The sequence below is a fragment of the Anomaloglossus baeobatrachus genome, chromosome 2, assembly GCF_048569485.1.
Source record: "Anomaloglossus baeobatrachus isolate aAnoBae1 chromosome 2, aAnoBae1.hap1, whole genome shotgun sequence".
Classification (NCBI taxonomy): Eukaryota; Metazoa; Chordata; class Amphibia; order Anura; family Aromobatidae; genus Anomaloglossus; species Anomaloglossus baeobatrachus.
Genome location: NC_134354.1, coordinates 540,966,471 through 540,990,837, shown reverse-complemented (window position 1 = coordinate 540,990,837; position 24,367 = coordinate 540,966,471). Strand labels below are relative to the sequence as shown.

Sequence of the window (24,367 nt, the reverse complement as noted above, 5' to 3'; positions counted from 1 at the left end):
TTCGGGTGGATCATCAATTTCCCGAAATCCAAGTTGACGCCGACCCAATCACTGACTTACCTCGGGATGGAGTTTCATACCCAGCCAGCGTTAGTCAAGCTACCGCGGGACAAACGGCTTTCTCTGCAAGCGGGGGTGCAATCACTTCTTCGGAGTCAGTCACACCCCTTAAGGCGCCTCATGCACTTCCTGGGGAAGATGGTTGCAGCTATGGCAGCAGTGCCGTTCGCACAATTTCATCTACGGCCATTCCAATGGGACATTCTTCGCAAATGGGACAAGAGTTCGGCTTCCCTCGACAAGAACATCTCTCTTTCCCTTGCAACCAAAACACCACTTCAGTGGTGGCTCCTACCCACATATCTGGCACGGGGAAAATCCTTCCTACCCCCGACCTGTGCCGTGGTCACCACGGACGCGAGCCTGTCAGGTTGGGGAGCGGTTTTTCTCCACCACAGGGCTCAAGGAACCTGGACTCCAATAGAATCGTCCCTTCAGATCAATATCCTGGAGATAAGGGCAGTATATCTAGCCCTATTGGCTTTCCATCGGTGGCTGGAGGGCAGGCAGATCCAAATCCAGTCGGACAACGCCACTGCCGTCGCCTACATCAACCACCAAGGCGGCACTCGCAGTCGTCAAGCCTTCCAGGAAGTCCGGCGGATTCTGCAGTGGGTGGAAGTCACAGGCTCCACCATCTCCGCAGTTCACATCCCGGGCGTAGAAAACTGGGAAGCAGATTTTCTCAGTCGTCAGGGCATGGACGCGGGGGAATGGTCTCTTCACCCAGACGTGTTTCGAGAGATCTGTCGCCGCTGGGGAACGCCGGACGTCGATCTCATGGCGTCACGGCACAACAACAAGGTCCCGGCCTTCATGGCACGGTCTCAGGATCACAGAGCTCTGGCAGCGAACGCTTTGGTCCAGGATTGGTCGCAGTTTCGACTGCCTTATGTGTTTCCCCCTCTGGCAATGCTGCCCATGGTACTACGCAAGATCCGGTCCGACTGCCGTCGCGCCATTCTCGTCGCTCCAGACTGGCCGAGGCGGTCGTGGTATCCGGATCTGTGGCATCTCACGGTGGGTCAACTGTGGGCACTTCCAGACCGCCCAGACTTGCTGTCACAAGGCCCGTTTTTCCATCTGAATTCTGTGGCCCTCAACCTGACTGTGTGGCCATTGAGTCCTGGCTCCTAGCGTCTTCAGGGTTATCTCAGGATGTCATTGCCACCATGAGACAAGCCAGGAAGCCAACGTCCGTCAAGATCTATTACAGGTCTTGGCAAATCTTCTTATCCTGGTGCTCTGATACCGGTTTTCCTCCATGGCCGTTTGCCTTACCCACATTCCTTTCATTCCTACAATCTGGAATGGACAAGGGTTTGTCCCTCGGCTCTCTCAAGGGCCAAGTATCGGCGCTCTCCCTGTTTTTTCAAAAGCGTCTAGCCAGGCTTCCGCAGGTTCGCACGTTCCTGCAGGGGGTTTGCCACATGGTCCCACCGTACAAACGTCCGTTGGAACCTTGGGATCTTAACAGGGTCCTGACGGCTCTTCAAAAGCCGCCTTTTGAGCCGCTGCGGGATGTCTCTCTCTCCCGTCTTTCTCAGAAGGTGGCCTTCCTGGTGGCAGTCACATCACTTCGGAGAGTGTCTGAGCTTGCAGCGCTGTCATGCAAAGCTCCCTTCCTGGTTTTCCACCAGGATAAGGTGGTTCTGCGTCCTGTCCCGGAATTTCTCCCTAAGGTGGTATCCCCTTTTCATCTAAATCAGGATATCTCCTTGCCTTCCTTTTGCCCTAATCCAATTCACCAGTGTGAAAAGGATTTGCACTCTTTGGATCTAGTGAGAGCACTCCGTTTCTACGTGTCTCGCACGGCGCCCCTGCGCCGTTCAGACGCGCTCTTTGTCCTTGTCGCTGGCCAGCGTAAGGGCTCTCAGGCCTCCAAGTCAACCTTGGCTCGGTGGATCAAGGAACCGATTCTCGAGGCCTACCGTAGTTCTGGGCTTCCGCTCCCTTCAGGGCTGAAAGCCCATTCTACCAGAGCCGTAGGTGCGTCCTGGGCATTGCGGCACCGGGCGACGGCTCAGCAGGTGTGTCAGGCAGCTACGTGGTCTAGTCTGCACACTTTCACGAAGCACTATCAAGTGCATACCTATGCTTCGGCAGACGCCAGTCTAGGTAGGCGAGTCCTCCAGGCGGCGGTTGCCCACCTGTAAGAGGGGGCCGTTTTCGGCTCTTTTTATTGAGGCATTCTTTTACCCTCCCAGGGACTGCTCTTGGACGTCCCAATTGTCTGGGTCTCCCAATGGAGCGACAAAGAAAAAGGGAATTTTGTTTACTTACCGTAAATTCCTTTTCTTCTAGCTCCTATTGGGAGACCCAGCACCCACCCCTTTGCCCTTCGGGCTGGTTGTTCTTTTGTGTACACATGATGTTGATGTTAATTTGTTCTTTTGGTTCATGGTCTTCAGTTCTCCGAACATCCTACGGATTGAATTTACCCTAGACCAATTTTATAAGTTTTCTCCTTCCTTCTTTTGCACCAAAACCGAGGAGCCTGTGGTCCACGGGAGGGTGTATAGGCAGAGGGGAGGGGTTACACTTTTTTAAAAGTGCAATATTTTGTGTGGCCTCCAGAGGCAGAAGCTGTACACCCAATTGTCTGGGTCTCCCAATAGGAGCTAGAAGAAAAGGAATTTACGGTAAGTAAACAAAATTCCCTTTTTTCCTATTTTCCTCCTCTAAAACCAGGGTGCGTCTTATGGTCCGATGCGTCTTATAGTCCGAAAAATGCGGTAATGCCCCAAAATAGATGCTTAACATCAATATACACAAATATCTCAATCATTGATAGCCAATAAAATGAACAGAACATATCATATACAATAAAATTCCTTTAATTTGGCATGGACGGGATTTCATAGGTACAGGATTTATTACTGAATAAAAAATTGGTGTGTGAGGTTATTGAATGTTCTTAGTGTATAACACTCGTATAGCTAGAATATATTCAATTGGACTGTCGGGATAAAATAAGAGCAATAACTCACCTGGTTACAGGTCTTTTTTAAAAAATCATCTGTCATTCTGACAGCAAGTTATTCCGCTTTCCAAATTAAAAACTTATGACAAGTGAGCTAAAGGGAGTATGTACAAGAATGGGGGTTGTTGGGAGACATGGCTGTATGTCGAAAGCAATCTTTGGTGTAAATGGGCATATTTATCATGGGCTAGCAGCTTATATTCAATGAAGCAAGCATAAATTGGCAGTGATTGGGGCATTTTCATTATTTCATAAAAGAACATACCTTATCTTGATGCAGGAGCCATTTGCGCACCTCTCACTCTTTTATCTCATAGGTGTACAAAGATTGTTTTGAAGGAAGATTTCTGGAAGAAACAAATTGCTTATATGCATCTGAAGGGCAGAGGTTAATGCAAGAGAGAGAGGTAAGCATGGTTAGCTTTTAGTTTCCTTTTATACCAAGGTTACAATTGCCTTCCTTCAGATAAAAATTAATTGTCCCATCCTTCGGACAAATCAGACATCCGGAAAAAGAGAGAGCAGCCGCAACTGTGACTTTCTTCAGATGTCAATTAAGTCCGAAAGAGAGGCTAGTGAAGTGGTCACTGATTGGCGTCAGGGATTGCGTGGCAGAACAGCTGGGAAAGCCAGTGCTGATGGAACTGGAACGATCCCGGCACCAAAGTTAAGTATAAGTGTTATTATTTTACATACTGATTGACGAGGGGTTTTCCAAATAGACAACCCCTTTAACCCCATAACGACCACGGGCAGTAAAATTACGTCCTAGCGGTCATAACATTACTGCCCGCGGTCTGCCGGCAGCAGCATGCCGCGATCGGCACACATCTCAGTTGATTTTCACAGCTGAGATGTGTGCCTGCTAGGCACGAGCAGAATCGTTATCTGCTCTTGCCATTTAACCCCTGTAATGGCGCTGTCAATATGTGACAGCGCCATTATAAAAACGCGATCGCAGTAAAGTTTTACTTACCGCCCGATACCAGAAGTCACGTGACATGATCACGTGACTTCCGGTAGTTGTCATGGTAGCACAGGGTCATTTGATGACTGCTGTGCTAGACATGAACTACTTTCACTTTCGCTTTGTACGGAGGCCAGGGAAGCAGGAAGTGCACGTATCTGCTGTTTACAGCTGTGTAGCTGTGATCAGCAGATAGTGCAGAGCGATCGGATTGCTGATCGCAATAGCCCCCTAGGGGGACTAGTAAAATAAAAATAAAAAAGTAAAAAAAAAATTTAAAAAAAAACCTAAAAGTTCAAATCGCCCCCCTTTTACCCCATTGAAAATTAAAGGGTTAAAAAAATAAAAAATATAGACATATTTGGTATTGCTGCGTTCAGAAACGCCCGATCTATCAAAATATAAAATCAATTAATCTGATCAGTAAACGGCATAGCGGCAAAAAATTCCAAACGCCAAAATGACGTTTTTTTGTCTCCACAACTTTTGCGCAAAATGCAATAACAGGTGATCAAAACGTAGCATCTGCGCAAAAATGGTACCGTTAAAAACGTCAGCTCGAGTCGCAAAAAATAAGCCGTCACTGAGCATAGATCCCAAAAAATGCGAACGCTACGGGTCACGGAATATGGCGTAAAACGTGCACCACTTTTTCTTCATCGTTCCTTATGGGAGACCCAGACCATGGGTGTATAGCTTCTGCCTCCGGAGGACACACAAAGTACTACACTAAAAGTGTAGCTCCTCCCTCCGAGCATATACACCCCCCTGGATGACAAATCTAACCAGTTCAATGTTTTGTGTTCAGGAGGTCACACACACATGCATTTTCTGATTTTTGATTTTTAAGATTTTTGATTTCAAAGATTTGGAAGAAAAGCGGGTCCAGTCTGGACTCCCAGCATGTCCCTTCTCACCCCACTGTGTCGGCGGTGCTGTTAAGGTTGACTTTACAAGGCTGGAGCCTTCACATGCCGCGCTCCTTCACCATCCCCTGAGGCTCTGGCTTGAAGTGGGAGCCATCACGGTTCTCTCTGCTTTGCAAGAGACCGGTCTCCATCCGCAGCCCTGTCAGGATCCTGCCGGACGGAGCGTTTACCCCCCCCAGGGACCTGGCCCTGCGTCTCAAAAGCTAAGTATTGAGACGTTATTCAGGGGTCCCGGGTACATTTATTGAGGGGAGAGTGTGTCTTTTGACTTTGCTGTTATTTCCGGCCGGTTCTCTGGGTTTTTCCTGAGAACCGCGCCGAGGGTGCCTGCTCGTCGGCCGCATGTAAAAATCTAGGCCCCGGCTTCAGTTGCGGCCTAGTTTCGTTTTCAGTTCCCCTGCATGTCAGTCTTGCAGGGGAACAGTGCGGCGACGCCCACCGGCCGTTCAGCAGAGGGGAGGACACTCCTCTCTGAGGAGATGTTTCCCTCCCCTGTATCTCTCCTTGGCCCTCCGGTTCCCGCTCTTGGGCTAAACCCCGCCCCCCCTCCTCACTCCGGCGCCATTTTATCAGCGTTCACTCACTGATCGGCGCTGGCTGCTGCAACTTCAGCATCTACTGGGGGTCCGAGCTGTGGAATCCGGAGGGCACACAAAAAGCGGTCTGGTAAGCCACAACCTCTGGTTGTGGGCTTTATTATACACTCTCAGGGGGTCATTCTAAAGGAGTGTATTCTTTACTGCAGAGCCTCCACCTCAGCAGCATGTCTCTCACTAGGAGCAAGGCTGCAAGGCTGTACTCTATATGCACTGCATGTCAGCTCATTCTGGCTGAACCGAGCACATATCCACATTGTGATGCCTGCTCGAACATAGTGGTGCCTCAGCCTGGAGCCTCCTCAGGGGTCCATCCTGCTGCTCCGGCCCCGTTGGCTGAACCCCCGGCTTGGGTAGCATCTTTTTCCAGTGCTATCTCCCAGTCTTTTGCCGACTCCATGGGACAGCTGTCCCGGACTCTGCTGACCATGCATCAGCCCCCTTCTCAGGGTGCCTCTGCTGCTCCGACTCGCTCTGCAGAGCTAACAGATCATGTTTTAGGACCCCGTCCTCCTAAACGGAGACGCAGGGACTCTTCTCCTTCCTCGTCCCACGGCTCTGATTCACGTGCTGAAGTGCAGGGCGAGGAGGATACTTTTACTGTGGGCTCAGACGCTACCTCTATGTACCCCATTGATTTATCTGAGGGTGATGCGGATGTTAGTGACTTGATTGCATCCATTAACTCCGTACTGAACCTCAATCCACCAGTGTCAGAGGAACAAGCCTCTCTGGTAGAAAAACATCAGTTTACCTCACCTAAGAGAGCAAGGAGTATGTTTTTTAACCACTCCAGTTTTCAGGCCACTGTTACCAACCCCAGGGCCTGTCCTGACAAACGCTTCCCAAAGCGTAGTTCTGATGACCGTTTTCCCTTTCCACCAGAAGTGGTCAAGGAGTGGGCTCACTCACCAAAGGTAGACCCTCCGGTGTCTAGAATCTCAGCCCGGACAGTCGTATCTGTGGCCAATGGCACCTCTCTTAAGGATCCTACTGACCGCCAGGTTGACCTTCTGGCCAAATCTGTATATGAGGCGGCAGGAGCCTCGTTCTCCCCGTCCTTTGCAGCAGTGTGGGCTCTTAAGGCAGTCTCTGCCTCTCTGGCGGAGATATATTCCCTCGCCAGGGACTCTATACCCGAGATGGTTGCCTTAACTTCCCAGGCTTCGGCTTTTTCATCCTATGCCATGTCTGCCATTCTGGAGGCTTCTCACCGCACGGCGGTGGCTTCCGCTAATTCCCTCGCGATCCGCGGGATCTTGTGGCTTCGAGAGTGGAAAGAAGACGCTTCTTCCAAGAAGTATCTTGCTGGGCTCCCCTTTGCTGGGTCCCGGCTGTTCGGTGAACAACTGGATGAAATTATTAAGGAAGCTACTGGCGGGAAGAGTACTTCCTTGCCACACACTAAAACCAGGAAACCTGTCCAGGGCGGGAACCAGTCGAGGTTTCGTTCCTTTCGTTACTCTAACTGGTCATCCTCTAAGCCCTCAGCTTCGTCCACTAACTCAGCCAAGGATCGAAAACCCAGCTGGCGCGCGAAGCCGAGTCCTCAGAAGAACGGAGGAGCCGCTGCCACTAAGGCAGCCTCCTCTTGACTATCTGGCTGCGCCAGCAACGTCCTTGGTCGGTGGCAGGCTCTCCCACTTTGGCGACGTGTGGTTTCAACACGTCTCCGATCAGTGGGTGCGGGATATCATCTCCCACGGCTACAGGATAGAATTTTCTTCCAGCCCGCCAAACAGATTTTTTATGTCCACTCCCCCCTGCTCCAAAGTCGCCGCCTTCTCACAGGCCGTGGCATCCTTACAGGCCAACGAAGTAATTGTTCCGGTTCCCGCCCGGGAACGGTTCAGAGGTTTCTACTCAAACCTCTTCCTAGTCCCCAAGAAGGACGGTTCCTTCCGGCCCATCCTGGATCTCAAGCTTCTCAACAAGCATGTTCAGGTGCGGCACTTTCGCATAGAATCCCTGCGGTCGGTCATTGCCTCAATGACCCAAGGAGATTTTCTAGCATCCATCGACATCAGAGATGCTTATCTGCATGTGCCAATTGCAGTTTCACACCAGCGTTGGCTACGCTTTGCAATCGGAGAGGAACATTTCCAATTCGTGGCTCTCCCCTTCGGGTTAGCCACGGCCCCTCGTGTTTTCACCAAGGTCATGGCAGCAGTGGTTGCGGTTCTGCATCTCCAGGGGTTGGCAGTAATCCCCTACCTGGACGACCTTCTAGTCAAGGCCTCATCCAGTGCAGACTGTCAGCGGAGTGTCTCGCTCACTCTCGCCACGCTTGTTCAATTCGGGTGGCTTGTCAATCTGCCCAAGTCCACTCTGACCCCGACCCAGGAACTTACGTACCTAGGGATGCAATTCGAGACTCTGCCGGCACTTGTGAAGCTGCCCTTAGTCAAACAGCAGTCCCTTCATCTGGCGGTGCGTTCTCTGTTGAAGCCCCACCGTCATTCCATCAGGCACCTCATGCAGGTGCTGGGTCAGATGGTGGCGTCAATGGAAGCGGTTCCCTTTGCCCAGTTCCATCTGCGTCCTCTGCAGCTGGACATTCTCCGCTTTTGGGACAAGCGGACCTCTTCCTTGCACAGGCTAGTGGCTCTGTCGCCACAGACCAGGAGCTCTCTTCAGTGGTGGCTTCGGCCCCTCTCTCTGTCTCAGGGACGCTCCTTCCTGACTCCGTCCTGGGTGATCCTCACCACGGACGCCAGCCTCTCCGGCTGGGGAGCAGTATTTCTCCACCACCGAGCACAGGGCACTTGGACTCCGTCCGAATCAGCCCTCTCGATCAATGTGCTGGAAATCAGGGCTGTACTTCTAGCTCTCGTAGCCTTTCACCACCTGTTGGCGGGCAAGCACATTCGAGTCCAGTCGGACAACGCGACAGCTGTTGCCTACATCAATCACCAGGGCGGGACTCGCAGCCGCCTGGCGATGTTGGAGGTTCAACGCATCCTTCAGTGGACGGAGGACTCCAAGTCCACCATATCCGCAGTCCACATCCCAGGCGTAGAAAACTGGGAGGCCGATTATCTCAGCCGTCAAACCGTGGACAGCGGCGAGTGGGCCCTGCATCCGGCAGTGTTCCGGTCAATCTGCCGCAAGTGGGGCACTCCGGTAGTGGATCTAATGGCATCCCGGCACAACAACAAGGTCCCGGTTTACGTGGCTCGCTCCCACGATCCTCAGGCCTTCGCAGCGGACGCGCTGGTTCAAGATTGGTCCCAGTTCCGTCTGGCCTACGTGTTTCCCCCTCTAGCTCTCTTGCCCAGAGTCCTGCGCAAGATCAGAATGGAGGGCCGTCGGGTTATAATCATTGCTCCAGACTGGCCCAGGCGAGCTTGGTACCCAGACCTGCTCCGTCTGTCCGTAGAAATGCCGTGGCATCTCCCGGACCGCCCAGACCTTCTCTCTCAAGGTCCGTTTTTCCGCCAGAATTCTGCGGCTCTCAGATTGACGGCGTGGCTCTTGAGTCCTGGATCCTGACGGCTTCAGGCATTCCTTCTGAGGTCATCTCCACTATGACTCGGGCTCGGAAGTCTTCCTCGGCCAGGATTTACCACAGGACTTGGAGGATTTTCCTGTCCTGGTGTCGCTCTTCCGGCCATGCTCCTTGGCCGTTCTCTTTGCCGACCATCCTGTCCTTTCTACAGTCCGGTCTGCAGCTAGGACTATCCCTCAATTCCCTCAAGGGACAGGTCTCGGCTCTGTCGGTATTGTTCCAGCGGCGTATCGCCCGACTGGCTCAGGTGCGCACCTTCATACAGGGCGCATCTCACATCATTCCTCCTTACCGGCGGCCTTTGGATCCCTGGGATCTTAATCTGGTCCTCACGGCCTTACAGAAACCCCCCTTTGAGCCTCTTAGGGAGGTTCCTTTGTTTCGACTTTCACAGAAAGTGGTCTTTCTGGTGGCCATAACTTCTCTCAGGAGAGTCTCTGATTTGGCTGCACTCTCTTCGGAGTCACCTTTTTTGGTTTTTCACCAAGACAAGGTGGTTCTTCGTCCGACTCCGGACTTTCTCCCTAAGGTGGTGTCTCCTTTCCACCTTAACCAGGACATTTCATTGCCTTCCCTTTGTCCGGCCCCTGTGCATCGCTTTGAGAAAGCGTTGCATACTTTGGATTTGGTGCGGGCGCTCCGAATCTATGTGTCTCGCACCGCCGCTCTTAGGCGGTGCACCTCTCTTTTTGTGCTAACCACGGGTCAGCGCAAGGGTCTCTCGGCTTCTAAACCGACCCTAGCTCGTTGGATTAGGTCGGCCATCTCCGATGCCTACCAATGTTCTCAGGTGCCCCCTCCGCCAGGGATTAAGGCGCACTCGACCAGAGCTGTCGGTGCCTCCTGGGCTTTCAGGCACCAGGCTACGGTTCAGCAGGTTTGTCAGGCTGCCACTTGGTCTAGTCTGCACAACTTTTCGAAGCACTACCAAGTGCATGCTCATGCTTCGGCAGATGCGAGCTTGGGCAGACGCATCCTTCAGGCGGCTGTCGCCCATTTGTGAAGTTAGGTTTTGCCTACTTCTCAGTTCTGTTTATTTCCCACCCATGGACTGCTTTGAGACGTCCCATGGTCTGGGTCTCCCATAAGGAACGATGAAGAAAAAGAGAATTTTGTTTACTTACCGTAAATTCTTTTTCTTATAGTTCCGACATGGGAGACCCAGCACCCTCCCTGTTGCCTGTTGGCAGTTCTTGTTCCGTGTGTTTCACCGGCTGTTGTTGTAGACAGAGGTTCCGGTTATTCCGGGTTTTACTCTATCTCTACTTATGGGTGGATGTCCTCCTTCAGCTTTTGCACTAAACTGGTTAGATTTGTCATCCAGGGGGTGTATATGCTCGGAGGGAGGAGCTACACTTTTAGTGTAGTACTTTGTGTGTCCTCCGGAGGCAGAAGCTATACACCCATGGTCTGGGTCTCCCATGTCGGAACTATAAGAAAAAGAATTTACGGTAAGTAAACAAAATTCTCTTTTTTCAGACAAACTTCCGAATTTTTTTTAACCCCTTATATAAAAGTAAACCTATACATGTTTGGTGTCTACGACCTCGCACTGACCTGAGGCATCACACCCACACATCAGTTTTACCATACAGTGAACACAGTGAATAAAATATCTCAAAAACAGTAGTGCTATTGCACTTTTTTTGTAATTTTTCTGCATTTGGAATTGTTTTGCCGTTTTCCAGTACACTATATGGTAAAACCTATGGTTTCATTTAAAAGTACAGCTCGTTCCGCAAAAAATGAGCCCTCACATGACCATATTGACTGAAAAATAAAAAAGTTGCGTCTCTCAGAAAAAGAATGGCGAAAAAAAACGGAAAGCGAAAAATCGTCCGGTCGTGAAGGGGTTAATAGCCAACATCCCCTTCACCGGGAAGTCAATATCACAGGTAATGGCACCAGGCAATCTAGCAAGAGCAAGTTGGTTACCCGGTCATCAAGCAGCAGTTTAGAACCATTTCCAGCTTCTCTATTGCTGCATACATAGTGCACAATATGTGACATGTAGTGAATAGAGACTCTCAATAGCACTGCCCCTACCGGACCTGGCATGGCATAGAAGCTCTGGGACCGTCTTATGAAACGGTATATAGCTTGGGTTTCAGCATGTGTAATCATATTTAGATGGGATAACAATTTGGCAATTTGGTTTATTTTCTTTTTTTTCTGTTTCTAGATTCCTGAATATTTACATCATGTGAATAGGCGTTTAGAAGAAGAAGTTGACCGAGTAATCACATATTTGGACCTTGGGACACAGTAAGCAAAGTATTGTCATATGGTTGAAACGTTCGCCTTCTTTAGATGACTCCAGTTCATATTCATTATGACAAACAATAGGAATGTGTTAGCCAAATGCTCTCCTCTTCTGTGTAATGCAAGGATAGCTCATGTATGTCCTTGTCCACCAACTAATGCTTCTTACCGCAACGCTGTGGAGAAATGAATAGGATGGCCATATTTTCCCCTTCAAGCTACAGTGTTTTGTCAATATCAACTGAACGCAGTTGTAGAAATGTACAATCAGGATTAAAGTTAGCTTAGACCCATAATTCTGTGTATTATTTTTCATTTTGATTGGCTGACAAATGAATACCACACAATACCAGCAAATATAATGGAAACAAGTCAGTATGGCTTGGTATCTTCAGCCAATAGAAAACATACTGCAATGGCAAGCTTTACATATTGGTAGGATTTAAGGGTGTTTTACACGCTGCGGACATCGCTAGCAATCTCGTTAGCGATGTAACACACCAGATCGCACATAAGATTTGCCGAGATCGCACATGTGACCGGCGCTACAAAAATTACCTATGTGCGATCTCTGCAAATCTTATCTGCGATCTGGCGTGTCACATCGCTAACTAGATCGGTAGCGATGTCGCAGCGTGTAAAGCACCCTTTAGACTAGAGCCACTTGGTGACATCTTGCCCACCCTGGCATAGATAGTGTTTGGAGGAATATAGGTAACATGGAATAATATGAAAGGGACAAAAGTGAATTTAAGGGGTTGTCCATCATTAGATCATATAGGTCCACGGGCTGGTCATGCTTTAAAATATAAAATAAGCTGTGCCTGTTCATGGCAGCCCCTGCCGTTCCAGTGCTGCTTCTGGGAGTTCTTAGTTGGCAGGGCTGCCGGCAACATTTGTTGTAGATGGAACGTCACCGATGAATATAGGCCAATCACTGGCATTAGTGGTCATACTGAGGTAAATGCGAAATTATGGTATAGCATATTATTGCCAGGATGTCACCAACCCTGTCAACAAAAAACACCAGGAAGCAGCAGTGAGGCAGCACAGGAACAGAAGGGACTTTCACATGTAAGTATTCCTTTTTTTAATTATTTTGTAGCATCACTAGCATGTATGCCTGTTTGGCCCGAATATTGATAACCCGTTTAAAGGGGTTGTCCCACGAACAAAGTTAATTTTACTCAATAGATCTTGGAATAATAAGATCGACTATTGGATGTGTTTAAAATTTTTTTATAAAGGTGTCTATTATGATATCTTACTAGAAATAGGCCTGATGCTATCGCATCGAGAGTGCGGTGAAATGAACATCTGTCTATGCTTAGTGGTGTGACAGGAGCAGTGGACATGTGTCACACTGTTTGCACTTTCCAATATATCAGTTGTATGTCATCCCTCTGCATTTTGTGTATTGTGTGTGTTGCGTCATTTGACCTTTCACCCCTGTGCACTGTCTCTTCCTTGTTGTGTGCTGTATATTGGTATCTGGTGTTGTGTTTCTTGAGCTGTGTTCACTATGTGGTGTCTCCCCTGTGTGCTGTGTGTGTTTACACTATATGGTCTCTTGTAAGCTGTTGTGACCATAATTGGAGGTGGTATATTGTTTTGTGCAGTTTGATGTGTGATTGTGTGTGTGATTGTGCTGCAATCCCTGTATCCTGCAAACTCACACATCAGAACACACTCACATGAGAACACACACATCAAAACGCACACATCAGAACACACACTCACGAAATCGCACATACCGGTACAATCGCGCGCGCACACTCAACACATCCAGTGATTCCACGTGCTTTCTGCCTTTTGATCACCCGATGCCGAGCATGTAATGTGGAGGGGGTGGTCCCGAGTATGTAATGTTCGGGGGGTGGTGCTGAGCGTGTAATGTGGAGGGGGCGGGGCGGTGACGCACGTGGAAGCTGCAGTGACATTCAAACTGCACCTGCGCAACTGACAGTGGCTTGGTGCATGCCAGAATAGGGAAGCTGGAGATTATTTATGTAGATATATATGTCACTGCTATGTACTGTGTAATTGCTGTGTCTGACTGTAGAAGGACATGGTCTGATCATACCACATCCCCTGGGCAGGGGAGCAAGTAAAAAAGTATACAGACATTAAAGTACAGAATTGCAAATAATTCTTTCTTTGAGGTAAAACATTTTTTTAGAAACAGGTAAGGAAATGTTTTACTTCACAAAAAAAGAATCCTCTATAATCCCATGCTTTATTGTCTTTATACTCTTGTGCTTCCTCCCCTGCCGAGGAGATGTGATATGATCAGACCTTGTCTCTGTACGGTCAGACACGGCTATTACACAGTACATAGCAGGGACACATATATAAGATTATCTCACCACAGAAACGTTGTTTTTTTAAATTTTTTTAAACACATCCAATTGTGAAAATTATTATTATGTTAAGATCTATTGAAGGAAATCAACTTTAAAGTGAAATTTGTTTGTGGAAAAACCCCTTCAGGCCCTGTGCGCACTGGAAAAAGGAATTTTCTTAAGAAAATTCTGGAGGCTCAGTAAGATTTCCGCACCTGCGGGAAAATACCGCACTGAAATCCGCATCCAAATCCGCATGCGGTGTGTTGCATTTTGCTGCGGATTTAGATGCGGATTTGGTGCAGAAATGCCGCAGCCAGCGTTGGACTGGCTGCTGGAGGAATCTCCAGTAATACCAGGCGTAATACCAGGCCTGGCCGCGGTTACCTGCACTGAACTCCGGAGCTCTCACCTGAGCTCCAGAGTTCAGCCTAGACTAAACTGCGAGTGCCGAGTGATTGATTCCCCGGCGATTGACGTTTAGTTCAGGCCGGGCTGATCTCCGGAGCTCACGTGACAGCTCCGGAGTGCAGCCCGGCCTCTCTACAGCTGTCACCTGAGCTCGAGATCAGCCCGGCCTGAACTAAACGGCAATCGCCGGGAAATAATCACTCAGCGCTCGCAGTTTAGTCTACGCTGCACTCCGGAACTCAGCTGACAGCTCCGGAGTTCAGTGCATGTAACCACGGCCAGGCCTGATATTACTGGAGATTCCTCCGGTAGCTACCTGCGGAAAAGGATTGACATGCAATTGTTTTTGCTGCGGGAATCCCGCAGCAAAACATGCAGCTGTCAAAATCCGCCTAGTGCGCACAGCTTTTTTTTCCCCATAGGATTTGCTGGTGAATCACTGCAGAGATGTTATGAACATTTTCTGCAGCGAAACATGCAGCAAATCCGCGGGTAATCCGCGGGAAATTCCGTCTAGTGCGCACAAGGCCTTAAGCTTCTTATGTCGTCTTCCGACCTGAACAGTTCCTCTTGTTAGACATGGCAGGGATGTTTGCACTGATTTGCTATATATTTAACTGCTGGCATTGAACCATTTGCAAATGCTTCACAATTTAATGAGACCCGTGTTTTATCATGCAGCAAGCCTTTGATCGCTTGTGTGGAGAAACAACTACTAGGAGAACACTTGGTTGCCATCTTGCAAAAAGGTAACTCTGCCTTTGAATTTTTGTTTCGGCTCTGAAATCAATACAGTAGTTGTTCATCCTGACCTTAATTTTTTGTCAAGGATTTAGGAAAGCCAAAATAGGAAATACCAAAAAAGCTACTTTGAGATATATATATATATATATATATATATATATATATATATATATATATATATATATATATATATATATATATATATATATATATATATACACACACACACACTATTTTATGTTTGCAGTATTTGTCCTATCAATTTGCCGCGCACATAGACAGATTGTCTTTTGTGGTTTTTGTGTTTGTTTTTTTTTATCCACAGATGTCATTATGTCTATGGATGAAGAGGTTTCTGCCAGCATTGACATCTAAATAAGTTACCTAATAACTGCACCACCCATAACTCTGTGTTCCTGGACATAAAAATGTGCAGAAGAAGGCGGGGGAAAGGGAATGTTAATGCCTTCATTCTGCCATAAGGTGGCACTATCGCCTCTGTGCTCTACTTACAAAAATGAAAAGTGTTGGCCAAAATATTTTGAAACTGACATAACGTTTGGTTTTCACAAAGTTAGAAGCATAAGTGCTTTTAGATTTTCTTAGTCAGATATTTCTACGGTATACTAAAATACAACCACAATTCCCCAAAAGACGAAGAACCGTGTAAAATGCAAAGTAAACAAGTATGTAATGGTTAGGAAATCTCATATTTTATTCACAAGATAATATAGAACATATATCAGAAGGGTAAGGTTAGACCATTTTCCATTTCATTTTAGAAAATGAAATCCACTTAGAAACTGATGGTGCCAACATATCGATAACAAGTTGGGATAGGGTTAACAAAAGACTTACAAATTAAGTGGTATTAATGAAGAACAGCTGGAGAATCAATGTTCAAGTCATGTGGTTGTTTATAAAAGAGCATGATAGAGAGGCAGAGTCTCTCGAAAGCAAAGATGGTCAGAGGTTCACCAATCGCGAACAACCACATCTGAAAATCATGGAATAATTTGAGAAAAATGGTCCTTAGCATAACATTTCAAAGACTTTAAATTTCCCATAATCTACACTACTTTAATATCAAAAGATTCTGAAGAACTCCATGTGCAAAATGGATACTCGTTTTCTCTGGCTCCACAGGTGGCACTGCATTAAAAACGGGCATGATTCAGTCATGCAAATCACTGCAAGGGCTCAGAAATACTTCCAAAAATCATTCTCTGTGAGCACAGTTCACTGTGAAATCCTCTAATAAAAGTTAAAGCTTTATTATGCAAAGAAGAAGCCATTGATCAATACAATGCAGAAATGCTGACGTCTTCTCTGGGCCAAAGTTCATTTAAAATGGACTGAGGCAAAATAGGAAACTAATCTGTGGTCAGATAAATCAAACGTTTTTATTTTTTTTATGGAAACTATGGACATCTTGTCTTGTGGACTGAAGAAGAAATGGACCATGCAGCTTCTTAGCGTACAGTTCAAAACCTGCATCCCTAATGATATAGGATTGCATTAGTGTCTATGGCATGGGCAGCTTACACATCATGAAAGGCACCATCAATGCTGAGCACTATATAGAGGTTTTAGACCCAGATAGGGTCTCATCCAAACAATATCTACTTCAGGGAAGGCCTTGCATATTTCTTCATGACCATCGTAAACCGTATACTGCATCCATATAACATAAACATATACAGCATCCATCAGAACAGCATGGCTTCACAGAAGAAGATTTCGGCTGATGAACTGGCCACCTGTAGTCCAAACCTTTTACCTTTAGAAAACACTAGCTGTAGGGCATATATCACTGTTATTGTAGATTTTTCCTCTGGGTGTACACATGCACTTGAAGGGTTGTCCATTGATGACTTGTTTTTACCTGTCTGTACTTTTTTTACTTGTAATTTCATTATAGTTGCCTATTTCCTCAAAAATAGCTGTGGATTTGCAATGCTCCAAACTTGCGATCTCGTAGAGGTTTCCTAGCCTCAGTGAATCCTTACACACAGCTGTTACACATACAGTGAGATATGAAGTGGAGAAACAGCCCTAGCCTTACATAATGCTAGTAGAAATGGTTTCCTCCAGCCGATAATGTGAAGTCTTCACATCCTATATGTAGATGATCATCTCACTGCTTATGCTTTAATGTACCTTTTGGTTTCAGTATTTGTACTAAAGTTTAACATATTTAATAGTTTTACCATTTTATCATTTTATTAAGTAAAACAAAAATTCCCATCAACATTTTGTTTGAAGCGTCCATGTGGGGTTTGAATATTGTTACTGAGGTTTATGATAGGCTAGTAAACTGGTTATTTCCAGGTGATGTGTCCTAACACAGTCTCACTGTCCAATCAGTGCTGTCTTTGTAGAGGTACACCCCTTTGACAAAAGGAATGTCATCACCCAGTTGTCAGGAGAGCAGGGAGATCCTTAATAAAGGACAACCCCTTATATGTATCCCCAGGGTGCAGCATAAAATAAAAAAGGTATACTTATCACCTGGACTGGTGGTGTTCCTTGAATCTCTGCACTGTGTCCCTGTCAGTTAATTTACGTAAAGGAGAACCTGTCACCAGGTTTTTCCCATATAAAGCATCTTTCAGCCTTCTTTTACAGTTTTCTGATATGTTGTATATATGTCCTCATCTGCTCTGCAATACAGAAAAAAGAGCTTTTATTATACTCACTGAAGATCCGGTCTGATGGGCATCGCTGGTCTTGATCTGGCACCTCCGCCGCTCTTCTTGTGATGCCGTCCTTCTTCCCTGCTTCATGTGGCTGATGCTTCCTACATGATCCACACAGTCTCTCCGATTAGACTCCTGTGCAGTCGCACTTTTCGCTGCCCTGCCGGACAGAGTACTGTATGCTCATACGCTGGGAAAGATCAAAGAGTGCCAATAACCCATAGATAAAGCTGGCACGTGCACGCTAAAGTACTTTGCACTTCCTTCGACAGGGCAGAGAGAAGTGCGCCTGCACAGGAGCGTGATGGGGAGACTGTGTGGAGAATGGGGTTGACATTGGATGTATCATCCACAAGGAGCAGGGAAGGAGGACTGCACACTTCTCTCTGCCCTACTGAGTGCTGAGCAAAGTACTGATGCTTAGGGAAAGACCAAAGAGCACGGATAACCCGTAGGTAAAGTTGGCGCATGCACAATAAACTACTTTCTTCATCGTACCTTCCATGGGAGACCCAGACCACGGGTGTATAGCTACTGCCTCCGGAGGACACACAAAGTACTACACTCAAAACGTGTAGCTCCTCCCTCCGGCTATATACACCCCCTGGATGACAATCTAACCAGTTCAATGCTTTGTGTTTCAGGAGGATCACACACACACATGCATTCTCTGATTTTTCATTTTTAAGATTTTATTTTTAAAGATAGGGAAGAAAAGCGGGTCCAATCTGGACTCCCGGCATGTCCCTTCACACCCCACTGTGTCGGCGGTGCTGTTAAGGTTGACTTTCAAAGGCTGGAGCCTTCACATGCCACACTCCTTCAACATCCTTTTCAGGCTCTGGTTTGAAGTGGGAGCCATCTCGGTCCTCTCTGCTGTGCAGGAGACCGGTCTCCATCCGCAGCCCTGTCAGGTTCCTGCTGGACGGAGCATTTCGCCTTCCCGCAGGGACATGGCCCTGCGTCTCAAAAGCTAAGTATTGAGACGTTTTTCAGGGGTCCCGGGTACTTTTATTGAGGGGAGAGTATGTTGTTTGTCTTTTACTGTAATTCCGGCCGGTTCTCGGTGTTTTTCCGGAGAACCGCGCCGGGGGTGCCTGCTCGTCGGCCGCACGTTAAAAATCTAGGCCCCGGCTTCAGTTTGGGCCTAGTTTCGGTTTCGGCTTCCCTGCATGTCATTCATGCAGATGCATAGCGTGACGCCGCCCACCGGCCGGCCAGCAGAGGGGAGGACACTCCTTTCTGTGGAGATGTTCCCTCCCCTGTATCTCTCCTTGGCCCTCCGTTTTCCCGCTCTTGGGCTTCTCCCCGCCCCCCTCCTCCTTCCAGCGCCATTTTCTCAGCGTTCTTACACTGATCGGCGCTGGATGCTGCAGCTGCTCTGACGCTTCACTGGGGCTCTGAGTTGTGGAATCCGGAGGGCACACAGAGAGCGGTCTGGTAAGCCACAACCTCTGGTTGTGGACTTTTTATTATACACTCTCAGGGCATTCTACAGGAGTGTATTCTAGCTGCAGAGCCTCCACCTCAGCAGCATGTCTGTCACTAGGAGCAAGGCTGCAAAGCTGTACGCTATATGCACTGCTTGTAAGCTCATCCTGCCAGAGCCAAGCACATACCACATTGTGATGCCTGCTCTAACATGGTGGTCCCTCAGCCTGGAGCCTCCTCAGGGGTTCCTCCGGCCGCTCCAGCCCCGGTGACTGATCCCCCGGCCTGGGTAGCATCTTTTTCCAGAGCTATTTCCCAGTCTTTTGCCGACTCTATGGGACAACTGTCCCGGACACTGCTGACCATGAATCAGCCCCCTTCTCAGGCCGTCTCTGTTGCTCCGAGCTCTGCAGAGCCCTCAGAGCATGTTTTAGGACCCCGTCCTCCTAAACCGAGACGCAGGGACCCTTCTCCTTCCTCGTCCCACGGCTCTGATTCACGGGCCGAGGTGCAGGGCGAGGAGGATACTTTTACTGTGGGTTCAGACGCTAGCTCTAGGTACCCCATTGCCTTGTCTGAGGTTGATGCGGATGTTAGTGACTTGATTGCGTCCATTAACTCCGTCCTGAACCTCACGACACCAGTGTCCGAGGAACCAGCCTCTCTGGTGGAGATACATCAGTTTGCCTCACCTAAGAAGGCTCGGAGTACGTTTTTTTAACTACTCCAGTTTTCAGGCCACTGTCACCAAACCCAGGGCCTGTCCTGACAAACGCTTTCCAAAGCGTACTTCTAATGACCGTTTTCCCTTTCCGCCAGAGGTGGTGAAGGAGTGGGCTCAGTCCCCAAAGGTAGACCCTCCAGTGTCTAGAATCTCAGCCCGCACAGTCGTAGCGGTGGCTGATGGCACCTCTCTTAAGGATCCCACTGACCGCCAGGTTGACCTTCTGGCCAAGTCTGTATTTGAGGCGGCAGGAGCCTCCTTCTCCCCGTCTTTTGCGGCAGTGTGGGCTCTTAAGGCAGTCTCTGCCTCACTGGCGGAGATACATTCCCTCACCAGGGACTCTATGCCTGAGATGGAGTCTTTAACTTCTCAGGCTTCGTCTTTTTTCATCCTACGCCATGTCTGCCATTCTGGAGGCTTCTCACCGCACGGCGGTGGCCTCCGCTAACTCTCTCGCGATCCGTAGGATTTTGTGGCTTCGAGAGTGGAAGGCAGACGCTTCTTCTAAGAAGTACCTTGCGGGCCTCCCCTTTGCTGGGTCCCGGCTGTTTGGTGAACAACTGGATGAAATAATTAAGGAAGCTACTGGAGGGAAGAGTACTTCCTTGCCACAAGCTAAAGCCAAGAGACCTGTCCAGGGCAGGAACCAATCGAGGTTTCGTTCCTTTCGTTCCTCTAACTGGTCAGCCTCTAAGCCCTCAGCCTCGTCCACTACCGCAGCCAAGGATCGTAAACCCATCTGGCGCGCAAAGCCGCGTCCTCAGAAGTCCGGAGGAGCCGCTGCCACTAAGGCAGCCCCCTCTTGACTGACTGGCTGCGCCAGCAACGTCCTTGGTCGGTGGCAGGCTCTCCCGCTTTGGCGACGTGTGGTTTCAACACGTCTCCGATCAGTGGGTGCGGGATATCATCTCCCACGGCTACAGGATAGAATTTTCCTCCAGCCCGCCAAACAGATTTTTTCTGTCAACTCCCCCCTGCTCCAAGGCCGCCGCCTTCTCTCAGGCCGTGGCATCCCTGCAGGCCAACGGTGTTATTGTTCCGGTTCCCGCTCGGGAACGGTTCAGAGGTTTCTACTCCAACCTCTTCCTAGTCCGCAAGAGGACGGTTCCTTCCGGCCCATCCTGGATCTCAAGCTTCTCAACAAGCATGTTCAGGTGCGGCGTTTTCGCATGGAGTCTCTCAGATCGGTCATTGCATCAATGACCCAGGGAGATTTTCTGGCATCCATCGACATCAGGGATGCCTATCTGCACGTGCCTATCGCGGTTTCACACCAGTGTTGGCTCCGCTTTGCAATCGGAGAGGAACATTTCCAATTCGTGGCTCTCCCCTTCGGGTTAGCCACGGCCCCGCGTGTTTTCACCAAGGTCATGGCAGCAGTGGTTGCGGTTCTGCATCTCCAGGGGTTGGCAGTAATCCCCTACCTGGACGACCTTCTAGTCAAGGCCTCATCCAGGACAGACTGCCAGCGGAGTGTCTCGCTCACTCTCGCCACGCTTGTTCAGTTCGGGTGGCTTGTCAACCTGTCCAAGTCAACTCTGACCCCGTCCCAGGGGCTTCTGTACCTAGGGATGCAATTCGAGACTCTGCCGGCACTTGTGAAGTTGCCCTTGGTCAAACAGCAGTCCCTTCAGCTAGCGGTGCGCTCTCTGCTGAGGCACCGCCGTCATTCCACACCTCATGCAGGTGCTGGGTCAGATGGTGGTGTCAATGGAAGCGGTTCCATTTGCACAGTTCCATCTGCGTCCCCTGCAGTTGGACATTCTCCGCTGTTGGAACAAGCGGACCTCTTCCCTGCACAAGCTAGTGGCTCTGTCGCCACAGGCCAGGAGCTCTCTTCAGTGGTGGCTTCGGCCCCCCTCTCTGTCACAGGGACACTCCTTCCTGACTCCGTCCTGGGTGATTCTCACCACAGATGCCAGCCTCTCCGGTTGGGGAGCAGTTTTTCTCCATCACAGAGCACAGGGCACTTGGACTCCGTCCGAATCAGCCCTCCCGATCGATGTGCTGGAGATCAGAGCTGTGTTTCTAGCTCTCCTAGCCTTGCACCACCTGTTGGCGGGCAGGCACATTCGAGTCCAGTCGGACAACGCGACAACGGTTGCCTACATCAATCACCAGGGCGGAACTCGCAGCCGCCTGGCGATGTTGGAGGTTCAACGAATCCTCCAGTGGACGGAGGACTCCAAGTCCACCATATCAGCAGTCCACATCCCAGGCGTAGAAAACTGGGAGGCCGATTATCTCAGCCGTCAAACCGTGGACAGCGGCGAGTGGGCCCTACACCCGGCAGTCTTCAGGTCAATCTGCCGCAAGTGGGGTACTCCGGAAAGTGGATCTAATGGCATCCCGGCACAACAACAAGGTTCCGGTTTACGTGGCTCGCTCCCACGATCCTCAGGCCTTCGCAGCGGATGCGCTGGTTCAGGATTGGTCCCAGTTCCGTCTGGCTTACGTGTTTCCCCCGCTAGCTCTCTTGCCCAGGGTTCTGCGCAAGATCAGAATGGAGGGCCGTCGGGTCATAATCATTGCTCCGGACTGGCCCAGGCGAGCTTGGTACCCAGACCTGCTCCGCCTGTCTGTAGAGGTGCCGTGGCATCTCCCAGACCGCCCAGACCTTCTCTCTCAAGGTCCGTTTTTTCCGCCAGAATTCCGCGGCTCTGAGATTGACGGCGTGGCTCTTGAGTCCTGGATCCTGTCGGCTTCAGGTATTCCCTCTGAGGTCATCTCCACTATGACTCAGGCTCGGAAGTCTTCTTCGGCCAAGATTTATCACAGGACTTGGAGGATCTTCCTGTCCTGGTGTCGCTCTTCCGACCATGCTCCTTGGCCGTTCTCCTTGCCGACCATCCTGTCTTTTCTACAGTCTGGTCTACAGCTAGGACTGTCCCTCAATTCCCTCAAAGGACAGGTGTCGGCTCTGTCGGTATTATTCCAGCGGCGTATCGCCCGACTGGCTCAGGTGCGCACCTTCATGCAGGGCGCAGCTCACATCATGTCTCCTTACCGGCGGCCTTTGGATCCCTGGGACCTTAATCTGGTCCTCACGGCCTTACAGAAACCCCCCCTTGAGCCTCTTAGGGAGGTTCCCTTGTTTAGACTTTCACAGAAAGTTGTTTTTCTAGTAGCCATAACTTCTCTCAGGAGAGTTTCTGATTTGGCTGCGCTCTCTTCGGAATCCCCCTTTTTGGTGTTTCACCAAGACAAGGTGGTTCTTCGTCCGACTCCGGACTTTCTCCCTAAGGTGGTGTCTTCTTTCCACCTTAACCAGGGCATTTCATTGCCCTCTCTTTGTCCGGCCCCTGTGCATCGCTTTGAGAAGGCGTTGCACACCTTGACACGCACCGCCGTTTTTAGGCGGTGCACCTCACTTTTTGTGCTAACCACGGGTCAGCGCAAGGGTCTCTCTGCTTCTAAACCGACCCTAGCTCGTTGGATTAGGTCGGCTATCGCCGATGCCTACCAGTGTTCTCAGGTGCCTCCCCCGCCGGGGATTAAGGCGCACTCGACCAGAGCTGTCGGTGCCTCCTGGGCTTTCAGACACCAGGCTACGGCTCAGCAGGTTTGTCAGGCTGCCACTTGGTCCAGTCTGCACACTTTTTCGAAGCACTACCAAGTGCATGCTCATGCTTCGGCAGATGCGAGCTTGGGCAGACGCATCCTTGAGGCGGCTGTCGCCCATTTGTGAAGTTAGGTTTTGCCTACTTCTCAGTTTGGTTTATTTCCCACCCATGGACTGCTTTGGAACGTCCCATGGTCTGGGTCTCCCATGGAAGGAACGATGAAGAAAAAGAGAATTTTGTTTACTTACCGTAAATTCTTTTTCTTATAGTTCCGACATGGGAGACCCAGCACCCTCCCTGTTGCCTGTTGGCAGTTTTTGTTCCGTGTGTTTTCACGGGCTGTTGTTGTAGACAGAGTTCCGGTTTTTCCGAGTTTTACTCTATCTCTACTTATGGGTGGATGTCCTCCTTCAGCTTTTGCACTGAACTGGTTAGATTGTCATCCAGGGGGTGTATATAGCCGGAGGGAGGAGCTACACGTTTTGAGTGTAGTACTTTGTGTGTCCTCCGGAGGCAGTAGCTATACACCCGTGGTCTGGGTCTCCCATGTCGGAACTATAAGAAAAAGAATTTACGGTAAGTAAACAAAATTCTCTTTTTGCTCTGCCCTTGGCAAGGCAGAGAGAAGTGCGCTTGCATAAACGCATGATGGAAGACACTGTGTGGATGACGTAGAATGTGTCATCCACACCAAGCAGTGAAGTAGGACGATGATCCCAAGTAGAGAGGTGCCGAATCGAGACCAGAGACGCCCATAGGACTGGACCTTCTGTGAGTATAATAAGAGCTCTTTTTTTTGCATCTTCCAGAGCAGATTGGGGACATATATATAGCATACCAGAAAACTATAACAGAGGGCTGAAAGATGCTGGCCATACTTTATATGGGGGAAAACCTGGTGACAGGTTCTCTTTAACAATGTCACATGACCACTGCATCAAATATAGTTTTGTCCAACTGGAAAAACAGTGTTTAACATCTTAAATACCACTGTTAATCTCTGACAGTGTCAGTTATGTTGTGCAGGGTCGGTGTAGCATCTATTGTAGAGCCCATAGCTTGATACGGGTCTCATAAAGTGATGACAAAAACATAATTATTTTCCTTTTTAAAGCGTAACCATCATTTTAATTTCTACATATGAAAAT

General features: G+C 49.2%; 1 protein-coding gene across 2 annotated transcripts in view; it reads left to right on the top strand.

The window, feature by feature from the left end:
* Window positions 1–24,367, top strand: part of CUL4A (cullin 4A) — a 156,139-nt gene that overhangs the window by 54,477 nt on the left and 77,295 nt on the right. For both annotated transcript variants that reach the window (XM_075336644.1, XM_075336645.1), the window contains exons 8-10: window positions 3,361–3,450; window positions 11,226–11,308; window positions 14,740–14,807. In XM_075336644.1, the coding sequence (XP_075192759.1) occupies window positions 3,361–3,450; window positions 11,226–11,308; window positions 14,740–14,807 (241 nt within the window). The remainder of the gene's footprint in view (window positions 1–3,360; window positions 3,451–11,225; window positions 11,309–14,739; window positions 14,808–24,367) is intronic.